Source organism: Ochotona curzoniae, unplaced genomic scaffold (assembly GCF_017591425.1).
Source record: "Ochotona curzoniae isolate NIBS_2020 unplaced genomic scaffold, NIBS_Ocur_1.0 scaffold_4506, whole genome shotgun sequence".
Taxonomy (NCBI): domain Eukaryota; kingdom Metazoa; phylum Chordata; class Mammalia; order Lagomorpha; family Ochotonidae; genus Ochotona; species Ochotona curzoniae.
In genome coordinates, this window is record NW_024467119.1 from 15898744 (window position 1) to 15912464 (window position 13721).

Consider the following 13721-nt stretch of genomic DNA (forward strand, 5'->3'; position numbering starts at 1 on the left):
TTACTATCAATAGTAATCTACAGATAACATTAAAAACATTAGAAATATTGAAAACATAACAATAAAGACAGGACAAGCTAAGTATGCCCAAAGGATTAATTTATTGAAATGACTGGAAAGGAAACAGAGTCTGTAAGAAATAATGGTAAGAACTATTTTTGAACATATTTTGGCGTGGTCATAACATTTCAAACGCAACATAAAACTTCAATTACTAATTGAAATTGCAATTTGTCAGGTATAAGGAATCTATGAGTCAGATTCAAATTAAACAAAATGTAACTTAACACATAAATAAATAAAAGATTTCACTTTTGCCATGAAGATTAGTTCATGCATGTTTAATCTTTTATAACATGATAGAGAGACAGAAAAGATGCCATAGCTCCATTCTCAGTCAATTCTGTGGAATAAAGAACAAATGCAGAATTAGTTATGCTCTATTGTATGATTACTAACCAATTTCCATTTGTAATTTTGGTGCAATTAATTAATAAGAAATAGTATTGCTAATGCATTATTGTGCCTTCCTGTGCAAATGTGCCAAATTCCTATAATATAAATATCAGTTCACTCAGACTATTTTCTAGTTAAATGCCTAATCATTATCATAAAAAGGTTTTGTATTCTTAAAATTCTAACAATATCATATTTTTCCATGCCTTAGTTATTTTAAATGGATACATTAAAAAGTTGTGACGTTACAGTGCCCATTAAGTTCAGTAGTGAGGGTGACTAGGTCCCATATTACTTGGGAATAAACAATCAGATGGTGACTCTCTCTTTATTCTTGTATCATTTCAATCTCCTCTTAATCTTTACTTAATGTTTTGATAGAATGTCCAAACTAAAAAATAAACACAGCTATTTTGTTCTCCTGATTTGACTCATTGCATTCATACTAAATATTTTCCTTTTTACTCATGAATTAAAAAATAGATTCAAATGAGTAAACAAAAAGTTTTTAAGGCCCAATTCAGAAGTAACAGCACAAATCAGTCTTCAATCAAAGTTCAAAGATATTTACACAGATACAAAAGAAGTCCCTCGTTTTTGCTTTTCCTAGGCATCGGCTGGTGAAAGTAAACCTGTCAGATCTGTCAACTGCACATAAATAAAAGTAAAACTTGTCATGGACATGAATGATGCATAGTTTCTGACTGGCAAATAATAATCATGGTGAATAAATTGCTAAGTCTATCAACAAAATTTGTTATTATCTTGGATTTTTGGAGGATGGAGGATAATGAAATAGAAAATGTTTTCAACTATAAGACAATCAATCTAATCTCTAAACTCTAAAAACTTACCAAACATAAGAAGAAGATACTAACATTGAAATCCTCTTAGACCTTTAAAACAAACAAATGCAGAGTAAATAAATAAAGAGCTCACAGCTTGGGAAAAAAACTTGCCTTAAAATGTTCTAAGTAATGGACTGAGAACCTCATCTTTTGTGCTTATGTATGCATATCACAAAGAAAAGGAAGTAGACATGAACAAAGAAATTTTTTCTAAGTTATAGAAAATAATAATGCTCTTATTTCAAGTCCATTCAGATGACAATAATTCTGGATTTAGTAGACTTCAATCACTTTAAGTCAGAATTCTCAACAGAGGAATGAAGTTGAAGTGCCTATAATCTTTTCCTTCTAACAATTGCTTTTGTCTTCATAGAGAAGCAAGGGTATTGTATCAGAGTCGCTGCAGCTGGCCTTTGGCACTGGCATTTGAGGACTGAGAGCCTCCAGATAATCCCAATGTGTAGCTATCATTGAGAATCACTAATCTCAAACATGATTGTGGAACAATTCATTACATATTCCTTTCGTCCTAGAGTTCTCACAATTATTTCACCATCACCAACACACTATGAGTGAAGCAGCAAGACAACAGCAAAATTCGTACTTACATTAACTGGGGCAAGTGGCTGAGTCACAGGGTAGAACCCATGGGTAGGGAAGCGCAGGTCTTGGAACAGTTGAAGGGCTTGCACAGGCATGTCTCTTTGGGTGTAGGGTACCATTTGTTGGGGAATGGGCACAAATTTGGTCTGAGAAACAGGCAACTGGGCCTGAGGATAAAGCATGGGAGTCTGGAAAAAAGGTTGGAAGAGCTGGTGCATGAAGGGCAGGAGCTCAGGCAGAAAAGGGTGCTGAGTTTTCAGCTCCCTCAGATTCAGGAGTTGAGGGTCAACAAAGGGGAAAGCCATTGGGGATTTGAGGAAAGGCATCACTTTGCGCTTAGGAAAGGTGGTCTCCTTAACTTTGGGATCTTCCATTATTTCAGGCTGGAGGAGAGGGAGCAGCATGTCAGGTTGGACAAGGTTCAGGGTGTTCTGTGGCAGGACAGGGATGGGCTCAGCATAAGGATAGAGTAGAGGCTGTGACTGAATAAAGGGGAGGATTTTTTCCTGGAGCTTCTCCTGGAAAGAATGAGAAGAATCATGAGTCCTTGACTCAATTTTGTCATTCATGGCTTTTCATGATAATTTTATAGTAGGATGTATCATAATAGTTTCAGAAATATCCTCATCATCAACAAATTACCTCTCTTTGTAGCTGCTCCTCGTGTTTAACCTTCTCAAGCTTCTGCTAAAAAATAAATTATATATATATGTACATAAAGCTGTTATCATCTATAGAAAACAAACATGAGAAACTGAAAATATGGAAATTCTGGAGAATTTACCTTATTGATATGTGTAGTTGTTTCCTATAGAAAAATGAAAAAGAAAATTAGATTTGGATTTAATGAATAATGCTTATCTTTCGAGAGAAATTAGAAAATGAAATCATTTAACATATGAATATGTATTTTGGTTTGATGATATAATACATAATAGAATTATTGCCAAAACTTGCATTTACACTCACTGTTCTTCATTAATCTGTTATATAAGATATCAGAAAAGGACAATCAGGAGACAAAAGAAAACTGCTTATTATGGTACAAAAATGGCATTTAATCAATGCTAATTTCTCTCTACAACCATGCTGCTCTCTAAGAAAAAATTATCTCCAACATCCTTGTGATTGTGCAAAACTGTCATTGAAAATACATCTTAATAATGATGGAAATATAACAATGATATGCTTCATGAATTATGACACAAATTCCTTACCAATTTGATATTGTTGCTTTATTTAGTAAGCATAAGATAGTATAACAAGAATGCATACTGAGAGAGTATGTGTCTAGCTGCCTCTCCTAGCTAGGTTTTTTACTGTTTCTTATTTACCAAAGTGGCAACTGTAACAACAAAGTGTGTCCTTTTGGGTATATATCTGTTGGCCGCATTGTAAACTTTACATTGTAATGACATTGGGGTTTTCTTTCTGTGCATTGTTCCTATCAGTTGTATCACCCACAGAAAGGATTAGATAAATATTAAATGTGAGTGAAGGGAGGACAGAGTTCAGGAAATCAGGACTGTAGAATCAGTAAAACAAGAGATATGAGCTGGCAAGCTGACACGGCTTAGTAAGCGAAAAGTGAATCTACAGACATTTGATTCTGACTATAAACATGCATAAAGTACATTTACATTAGCACTTACATGTCAGAAGACTGCATTTTGTGTAACATAACACAAATATAGTATTTTGCTTCACTGTTCTAAAAATGAGAAATTGCTTCTGAAAGAACTTTGTCTTACCTCACTGGTTGAAACACTTTCCAAAGTCTGTAATGAAAAAGAGGGAAAAATTAGCAACCAGGTAAGAGCTGTTTCAGACAATGTTACTGTTTTGTGGTTGCTTCTCTGGGACCCCCCAAAAAAAATCTTACCTCAGTGGGTACACTGATTTGTTCCTTCTGAAAAAGAAAAACACCATTTTAGTTTCTATCTAAATTCATTGTTAAACATGTATTCTAGTTAACATTCAGGTCTTTTATGCACAATTCTTTCACCTATTGGTACCTTAAAAATATTGTATGCCTTTCAAGAGATCTTGCCCCCACCAAAATAAAACATTTTTATCTAAGGTCTCCATAAATTTGATTGTTTTTGTTTATCATATGGGTTTTTTTTTTTTGCTGTTTTTCTGTTTCTCTTTCTTGTATTTTGTTTTGTTACTTCTGTTGTTATGTTTTTTAGATGTTTAACTTCAATTCAAGGACTGATGGTTTAGTAGAATAAAAAGCATTTTCCCCAGGTTGTGGGCAACATGGTGTGGGGATCATTTTTATGACAATGGATGTTCTGCAGAACCCTTCATTACACACATACACACACACATATGTGATGCTGATGCATTGTATATGTAATGCATACATATATAAAATGCTGATGATGTTGTTGGTAAGTAGGTTGAGGGTTCACTGCATCCTAACTATACAGGAACATTCTTCAACACATACCTCCCTGGCGAGAGCAAGAGCCACCAGGCAGGCGAGGATGAGGACCTTCATGGCTGTCCTGTGAGTGGGAAAATGGAGCAATGGTAACTGATTAGCTGATCAGACACATATTTTTACCCGAGTAGAGTTATTGTTCCTTTAAAAGCTAGTACATTCTAAATGCCCATGCTTCAGAGCAAAAGAGTACTAATGAAACTCTTACCAGACTCAGATCTTCCATGTCCACTTACAATTATATGCCAAATTCAAAGGTCATTGGGCGCCATTCAGATTCTTAGCTAATAGCTCTCCCCTGTTCCTGTTTTTCTCACTTAAGTATATGTCATAATTTTTCAAAGATATAAGAAAGTTATGAACATTTATAGATTCACCGATTCGCTCACTCAAAAAATATTATTTAGCATCTTTCATTGTCTGATACTGCCTATATACTGATACTATAGCGATGAGCAAACTACCAAGATTTTAGCTCTGGAGGAAACTCAGTTCCATTATAGGCAGATATTTAGTTAAATTGAATATCAACAAAGATATTCAATTATAATTGACCTTTTACTTTGATATTTTTCTACCAGTTAGCAAGAATATTTGATCAAATCATATCTGCTCATTTAATGTGAGATTTTCATTTGCTGTTTCCTTGTTTAATTCTCCAGATAATTTTGTCTTCTTCATTTATTCCCACTCTGCAATATTCAGCTACACACACATAATCATGCCACATGACTTTAATGATAGCTCCTTAAGCTGCTTCTCTTGCTATCAAAATGCGCACTGATTCCTTGATGGTTTAAAAAAGGCCAGTTAGTCTTGCTCACTCTCTTACGCCAAGCTATCTCTTACAAAATATACATTAACACCCTTGACCAAGATATACTAAAAAGCCTCTGAGATTTTCTTCTTATATATTTTAATTTAATTTAATTTTTATCTAAAAAGCAGAGCAGCATAGAGTTAGAGAATTCCCATCTGTTGATTCACTCCCCAAACGTCTACAAAGGCTGGGGCTGCATGGGGACAAAGACAGGAACTGTGAACCGAATCAGGCCTCCCACACAGATGGTAGGTGTTCAATTGCTTAATACATCATCCATTACCTTTCAGGGTATCCATGAGCAGGAAGTTGGAGGAAACTTAGGACTCAAACTCAGACACTCATCGAAAGCCTATGTCTGTATCCCAAAGAGCCCTCTAGCCACTAAGTCAAATACCCTCCCTGTTTTCATGTGGAAAGTTCAGAAAAAGTGTAATACTCGCTCATAAACCACTGAAGTAGCAAAAATCCCACAACATTCTCTGTCTCTTACATATAACACTTTAAACACTTGTTGTTGAGCAAAAATTTATTAATAGGCATACCTACACTACTTTTCTTCAAATCCTCTATTTCCTTTACACTTTGTTTGCAAATTAATTTTGTCTCCTACAGAATTTTCTTAGAAAGAACATATCCATAGTTTAATTCTGTACCTTGTCTCTACTGTAATATTATTTTGAACTATCATAAACTAAATGAAACTAGGAAATTAGAGTCCAGAAAAGTTTTAAGAATATGCTCTTCCCCTGAAAAATTTACAAATATTTAAGGCATTGCATTTCTCAGTTAGTCCTGGTCTTACTTGGATTAACTTGCTACCACTTTAGGCTACCTGTTGAGAAAAAAATTTCTCAGTATTATTTATCTTACCAAAGTGTAATTTAAATGTATCTTCTATATTTACAGCATAATTAATCAAGTTTGAACACTTATTTAATTCAGGAGATATCACCTTAATATTAGATATTAGATATTTTTATAAGATGCATGGTTAATTACTATATTTTCAGGGACTGATGAAGCCTCTATTATTATTATAAGTTTTAACCAATAACACTACCATAAATAGCTTTGTTTCAAAAATATATTCTAAACAGTTATATTATTAATATAAGCCTATATAACTTGAAATAAAAGATGATTGGGTAAATTAAATTCATACCTGATATCCTTACCTTTCTTCCAAAGTGGAAGACAAGAAGTGAAGATAAGGCTTAGGTGGATGATGGTCTCTGCTTTTGCAGCTACTTATATATTGCAGTTAATGACATGCTAATTTTGTGGTTTTAAAAAAATGAATTTTGAGTTTCAATTCCAAGAAGTTCACATGATCAGAAAATGATTTCTACTCATTATCTTTACCCAGAAATTCTGGGGAGCACTGACAAGGGAGTAATTCATGTGCCAATAAAGGAAATGTGTCCAGGAAATGCAATTGTCCAGTAACAAAGACAATTGTTGAGGAGAGTGCTACTCCAGCCTAGTCCGCAATATACTAACATGTACACAATTAGGTCTCATTAGGGCCTCGTGAGGGCATGAGGTCTCAATTGTAGGGAAATTCTGCATGGACACCAGAAATACACAAGGATTCATGAAGGCCATGATTTCACACTGTCTAGAACGTTGCTTTACACCATAAAGAGAAACCGACAAGGCAACAAGTTCATCGTGACAGCTGAGTCCACCGAGGCAAACAGCTTAGCTCCCCTAACCACTTGATCTGGAAAAATTAAAAGCATTCAGCTCAAATCAGTATTTTGTACCAAGAAGAATATGCCTTCTTCTACAATGCTACAAGTTAAAATGCAAACTGGGTATCCTGGAGACATTTTCATATGACAAATGCTCATTGCCATTTTCTACTGTTGGCATGATACTAAGATGTTTTGTTTTAGTTTTACTTAATGTTAATTCTATCCAAGGCATTGAGAACTTTGCAGATAGCATTTTGTATAATTGTAACAAAAACATGATAGGGCAGCTATCCCCCAGATAGAAGAAACTGAGATACCAAAACTTAAGTAACCTACTCAGAAATATATTGATTGTTCATTATGAGAACTTACATGTATCTGATCCTGTGTTACTCTCTGATAACATGTACATTCCATAGGCTATGTTTGAGTCCTCCTAATATTTTGTTACAAAATGTGTCTATCTGTCCATAAATGTGCAGAATTTAATTCTGGCTAGACTAAAAGAATGGAAAAACTACAGTGAATGTGGGCATAGCATCTTGTCTCTAAGGTACTGCTATTTATGTGGCACCATAACAAATGAGTTGAACTCCGAAAAAGATTAAATAGGAATAAAGTATGTTGCCTAAAGACAATGCAAAAACAATATATTAGGGGTGACGAATATACAGAAGATTTACGGGCCAAGTTACCAATGCACAAGTTTGATGGTGTCTGAACATGACCTTTGTCCATGAACTTCAGCTGTGAAGATGTGTCACACTCCAGCAGCCTCAGGAAAGGATAATAGAAATTTGAAATAAGTTGGATTGCACAGTTTCTGGGATTTTATAACAATAATTCAAGTGAACTAGTAAAGGGAGTTGTTGTGGATATCACTACCGCAGTTTAAAAAAGATAGTAATTTTGTTTCAATCAGGGAAATGGTGCTGTACATATTTGGCAGTGGAAGGTAAACTAATCGTTAAATAAAGACATGAAAAATTGATTAAACTGTGCCTGAGTAATTCAAAATGTAACCACGTCATAACCCGGACAGTTATGACAATGCCACATTGTTCCAATAAGAAATAGGAGCTGGAGATAATGCTGCTGGGATAATATTGGAGGTGTTCAGATGTCATGCTCAAGGGAGAAGTCACCAGTCCAATTTTAGAGATAATTCCCCACCACTAAAGGACAAGGTTCCAAAAAAGTGGCAAATGAGAAAAGAAATTGGGCCCAAATGCGTAATTTCATGAAATACACAAAGCAAGAAGCACGAGAGATAAAGAAAGAAAATGCTACAAAGGTGTGGAGTGTGGATGATCCCCCTGAGGAGACTGGGACCCTAGGTGTGACAACCACACTGAGAAAGATCAGGACACAAGGATGCAAGGCAATTGAAACAATGCACACATTATTGAACTGACAGATGACCTAGGCAACCACACAAACCCCTCTAAAGATAGCAAACAAGAAAATGAAGTAACAATCGCCATAGTGTCAAAGGAGTAAACATGTTTTTCAGGAACAGATTCTGATGGTCAAACCAATTACTGAGGAGGGGGATATGCTCAGCTTCAAGCAACTAATGAGAAAATAGGCACAGGGAGGCTCCGCTCGCCCCTGCCATGCTTGGCCAGCCAGGTAGCCACAGTTCCAGCCAGGAAATCTGCTTCCTGCTAGCACTCTCAGTCTGCTGAAAGTGTATGAGTTCTGGGGTCCTCCAGCATCCAATGGACTGGCTCAAGGGGCACACTTCCACATGGAGCAGATAGAAATAGATTTTTAGATAAAGCAAGTCATTACCACTATAACCACTGAAATATACTCCACATGGTTAACAACCAAGTAATTTGCACTTAATTAAAAGCAACATATCTACTGCTCTTCTGAGACTTTTAGAAGAATAAACAGATTTATAAGACGGTGACTATATAGGGACAATTAGAGTCATAGGAAGGATTTTTCTTTTAGTATAGGGAAGATTTGTTACTTGAAGAATGACAACAGAGAAACAAAGAAATAGACTGAAAAAGTAGTAGTTAATTGATGGAGTAAGTTTCTCTATTACCAGGCTCTCAGTTAAAAGAATAAGAGCCATACAAAATGCATCAATTTTCCAAAGACAAGAAGGTGAATTAAAAAATAAGATATAAGGAGCTACAAGACTACCTTAATTTTCTAAGTGAAGTGGAAACAGAGAACTTAACTGAAATTGAGAAAAATAGTTTTGCATTTAAAAATCTCTAAATGAAATAAGCCGAATCAGGAGAAAGAATTATAGCATAATATGCCTTGAATGTGAACTGTAGATATATGTGAAATATATGAAAGTCAAGGACAGATTGACTACAGGTTAGAGGGTGGAGGTTGGGAAGATATACACAAAAGATGCAAAGTCCCTGTTATAGAAAACAATGAAGTTTGGCGATCTTGAGTATAGCATGAAAATAATAACCAATGATACACTATTGCTTCATTATGAATATGCTGATAATACATTTAAGATGTTCTTATACACAAGAAAAAACACAGCTGTAAGGAAACCAGCAAATTTACTAATCTTTTATCTACATAAGGTTACTTCAGGAAATTCATGGAGATGCTCATTGTCTTTTCTGAAAATAACAGCTCCCAACCACTAATTCACTCCACAATGGCTAAGCAGCCAGGACTGGGCAGAATGCAAACCAAGAGCTAGGAATGAAATTCATTTCCTCCCACATGAGAGCAGGTACTCAACTACTTGAGCTATCACTGTTTTCTCCCAGGAACTGAAGTCTAGGAAACTGGAGTCAGGCATCAAATGCATGAAGCAGATATCTTAGTTATCACCATCACCAGTAGGTGAAGGATCGCTTCTCGGCCTCTTGGCTAAGATCAAGTGTAGTACCAGTAGGTGAAGGGTTTGTCCCATGCATTATCTCTTAAATCTGTTTTCCATAAATTTTTGCATCATCCTCATATGCATATATGAATGTTATATTGCACATTTTAATTTTATACAATAAAATGGAAATTTTAAGTCTAAAACCCATAAACAGTAATTATAACAGACCAGACATCAGATACATGGCATGTAAATATTTGGCAAGATCTTGTGAAATAATAATAAGTCAAAGGAATCATTTAAGTAGAACTGGAATTGATTGCATTTGTGCAGAAATTTTTATCCACAAGATATTGTTTGATCTATATGAAGAAAAGCCAGTACTTAAAGGAAAAAAAATTTTGAATGAACAGCTACATTAAAATTGTCAATCTTATCTACTGAGAGTGAGTAGTCTCAAAAAGTACATTACAGCTTTTTTCAGACAGAAAGTTTAGCAAAGACTTCCTAGATCCTGGCTAGATGCAAAAAATAGCCATAAGTTTCAAAATGCTGAAAATGGGTGGATGTGAGCAGAAGGACTGAAATATATTCCAAACAACAACGAATAAACAGCAATATTTTTTAAATCCAAAGAGGTAAAAGCCTCATAAGGAAAACTGCTCTATCTGAAATATGATAAATATTTTAATAAATCCATAATAAAATACAATAGACAAAAGAAGGAAAATGGTCAGATGGTTTCCTTGAGGTCTGAATCCTGAGCATTGTGTTGCAGCAAGATTTAAAAAGGTTGTCTAAGAAGGAAAGGAAATTCTAGGCTGAAAATGAAGGAAAAGGAAATCTTCGATCCAAGAAACCAACAACTACAACTGCTTGAAGGAAAGAGAAAGAAACGAATACCACGAACAGAGACAGACGACAGGGCCTCGCACAATGTCTTGGGCTGAATCCTTGTCTTGCACACTCAGGGATCCCATGTAAATGCTGGTTCATGTCCTGGCTGCCCCATTTCCCACCCAACTCCCTGTTTGTGACCTAGGAAAACAGTAAAGAATATCCCAAATTCTTGGAATCCTGTACCCGGGTGGGAGACCCAAAAGAAGTTCCTGGCTCCTGGTTTTGACTAGGCTCAGCTCCAGCCATTGAGACCACTTGGGAATTGAATCAGCAGATGAAAGGTCTGTCTCCATTTCCTGCACTGTAAATCTGACTTTCCAATAAAAATAAATAAATCTTAAAAAGAAAGAGAGAAGGAGAAAACAGAGGTGGAGACCAGTACATCCTGTGCTCCTAAGGATGTGAATTTGGCTCTGTAGATAGCTGGGATTTGGCATGTCTTTGGGCAGATTGGAACATTTAGAGATTGGCTGCTTTTAAGAAGCAATGTGGATATATTTAGATGGAATTGCCTTGATTTGGGCCAATGCTAGTTTTACTTTTTTTTTTTTTTGCTGTGAACATTTACTATTTAAAATCATGAGCATACATTAAAATAAGAAACAAAATAGAAAACTGAAGTTCAAAGAGAAGCAGAATTTCGCCTAAGGGAATCTGAACCAAGCTTCCAAACACTTGATTTGTTTCCTTTCACCAAAGCTTCTTTGTCTTCTAATTACTGATGTTCATAAAAGTATTTGATTTTATTTGATGCTACTTAGTCTTATGACACATTTTTATTTACTGTCAATGACATATATATGTGAAACATAAGCAAAGATGTGCCTTAAAAATAATAAAGCAAAATATAAATTATTGACTTTTATTTATACCATTGCTTGAAATTGTAAAATGTTAGACCTGTAGAACACTCTTGATTATCATATATATGCTATATGTTTAAGTCCATTGCATATTGAGACTTTTCAACAGATACTCATTATAAGAATACATTCATGCTGAGCCAGGAAGAGGCAGGAAAAGGAATGATGAAATGGCTTCAATGTCCTAACTCAACAAGGAAAGGCCCTAAGTTCCCAGTGTACCCTATGTGCTAGCTTTGAGTTGGAAAGGCCACAAGCAACAAAGAAAGATTTCTAAGAAAGTAAGTACAAAAGCAGACATTCCCTGCCCATTTTCCGTTTCCTCTTTATTTTCTCAGCAAAATACTTCACACTGCTGCACAATAAATGCATCTTTTCTTTGCTACTCTGGCAACAGTTTTGAATGACCAAGTCATTATGCTAACAGTCAATAAGGCCAGACAAGTAGAAAAAAATATGAAAAACGTATTAGCAATGCTTTGAGGCCTTTCTATTAGAGAGGTGGGAAATGAAACGGCAAATTTAAGAAAATTAATTTAAGAAAAAGACGGTTTTAGAAGGTATTTTAAGAAGAACATAGTAACAAGTAAGAGGAAAACCACCAGGTGGGGAGGCTTAGACGTTGCCATTTTCAGAGTAAAATGAGAACTGCATCCATTGAGATGTCCTGATGATCTTGGGAGAGGAACAAGACATTAGTAGTGTTCCGTATGCTAGCATTATTTGTCAGCAATATAATTTGGTTAGCTATACTCTTCCCAATATTGGGTGACAAAGCTGAGATTCACAAGTACAATATGCAGCTGAAGCCATGCAAATAGTGCAGCAGAGAGAAAAGATACGAAAGCAGGATGAAGAGTAGAATAAAGCACGTTCAGAAAATAGGAACTGCAACAAACCTTAGGTGTCTCTTATGCAAGTTTTCCTGATCATATTTTAGAACAAAATGGGGAAACTGTAAATTTGGCTCCATGAGATATGACAGTTGTACCTACAGCTGATACTAGAATCTGTAATATTTGGGACAATTTGTAGTATCTCCTTCAAAATAGGATTGTTGAGGGGTATAAAACAAAAATGTACATTTACATAAGGGTTCAATTTTACAAGCAATATAGCATTACTATAAGAATATAGATAAGTATTTTAATGCTTTTATGAGATTACTTGACTGTATTAAAATGGAATCCAAATTATGGTTATTAAAATTGATGTTTAAAGGTAATCAAGAATCATGAATAATGAAAATATTTCCTAAATAGGCATCATAGAAACAAAGTCCAAGACCAACATTTCTCCTCTACCTACATCTATTACTGTTCTCTCTCTCTCTCTGTTACTCTGTGGTCTTATTCATGCAGAGTTAGTGAAACCAAAGAACGTGCTTATATCCTGAAAGCCAACCTTCCTGTGATACTGCATTGTCATTTTCCCACTCTAATACTCCTTTCACCAACCTGCAGACATTCTCTAATTTCTCATTTCTCTCCTATTCTTTGCATGGTTGCAATAGAAAGTCTTTTTAAAAAAATTGGACATACTTGGTACCGCCAATTTCTCACTTGTTATGTCTTGGTATCACATTTTGACATCGATAATTCACAGAAACTCTTATCATGGTCAAAATGCACACTTTTTTAAAAAAAAATAACAGTCATTTTTTGGTCTTCCTCTCACTTGTCCTATCACAAGTATTTTGTTTGTGACATTTTCTTCACCCAGTTCCTCTTTTATTTTTTAACCTCTCTGCTCTCTGGTCAACTTTAACCAAACTCACTGAAAATTTTATTATCGCTTACAAAACTGGTGATGCAAAAAAAGCAACCATTTCTGCAAATATTCACTTCCTTATTGAACTAATCCAAGATGAAGTTTTTAACTGCCAGATGATTCTCCAGCACAGCACCAAGACAAATCGCAGCCTGAAACTTTATCTTTTTATATCCAGTAGCAGGGTCACATAGCTCTTTGGCTGCCTTAAAAGGTGATCTCAAAGTTGCATCTAAAGCCAACTGCCAGATGTTCCCACAAATGTGCCCCCTCTTAAGCCCAGCACAGTAGCCTAGTGGCTAAAGTCCTAGGCTTGAATGAGTGCCAGTTCTAATCCCGGCAGCTCCGCCTCCCATCCAGCTCCCTGCTTGTGCCTGGGAAAGCAGTTGAGGACAGTCCAAGGCCTTGGGACCCTGCACTCATGTGGGAGACCCAGAAGAAGCTCCGGGTTCCTAGCTTTGAATTAGCTCAGCTCTGGCTGTTGCTACCACTTG

General features: G+C 35.7%; 1 protein-coding gene and 1 pseudogene across 2 annotated transcripts; one reads left to right on the plus strand and one right to left on the minus strand.

The window, feature by feature from the left end:
• Positions 1-86: 86 nt before the first annotated feature.
• Positions 87-6397, minus strand: CSN2 (casein beta). Of its 2 annotated transcripts, none has more exons than XM_040966919.1 (9): positions 6355-6397; positions 4363-4420; positions 3790-3816; positions 3659-3685; positions 2692-2715; positions 2550-2591; positions 1913-2425; positions 1311-1352; positions 87-403 (listed from the first exon to the last, which is right to left on the minus strand). In XM_040966919.1, exons 2-8 carry the CDS (start codon positions 4411-4413, stop codon positions 1347-1349), a joined length of 690 nt encoding a protein of 229 aa, XP_040822853.1. In that variant the 5' UTR covers positions 4414-4420; positions 6355-6397; the 3' UTR covers positions 87-403; positions 1311-1346. The 2 variants fall into 2 exon arrangements, with proteins under 2 accessions (XP_040822853.1, XP_040822852.1); XM_040966918.1 differs by having other exon boundaries at positions 2550-2594.
• A 3321-nt stretch (positions 6398-9718) lies between these two features.
• Positions 9719-9878, plus strand: LOC121147648 (annotated as a pseudogene).
• The last annotated feature ends 3843 nt before the right edge of the window (positions 9879-13721 follow it).

What these genes read in the sequence shown, in the direction of transcription:
- CSN2 (XM_040966918.1), bottom strand. Translation starts at nt 4,413, where the DNA reads ATGAAGGTCCTCATCCTCGCCTGCCTGGTGGCTCTTGCTCTCGCCAGG. An exon ending in AAAGTGTTTCAACCAGTGAG is followed by an intron (nt 2,716 to 3,658) that starts GTAAGACAAAGT and finishes ATTTTTCTATAG; the next exon opens with GAAACAACTACACATATCAA. An exon ending in AGGAGCAGCTACAAAGAGAG is followed by an intron (nt 2,426 to 2,549) that starts GTAATTTGTTGA and finishes CATTCTTTCCAG; the next exon opens with GAGAAGCTCCAGGAAAAAAT.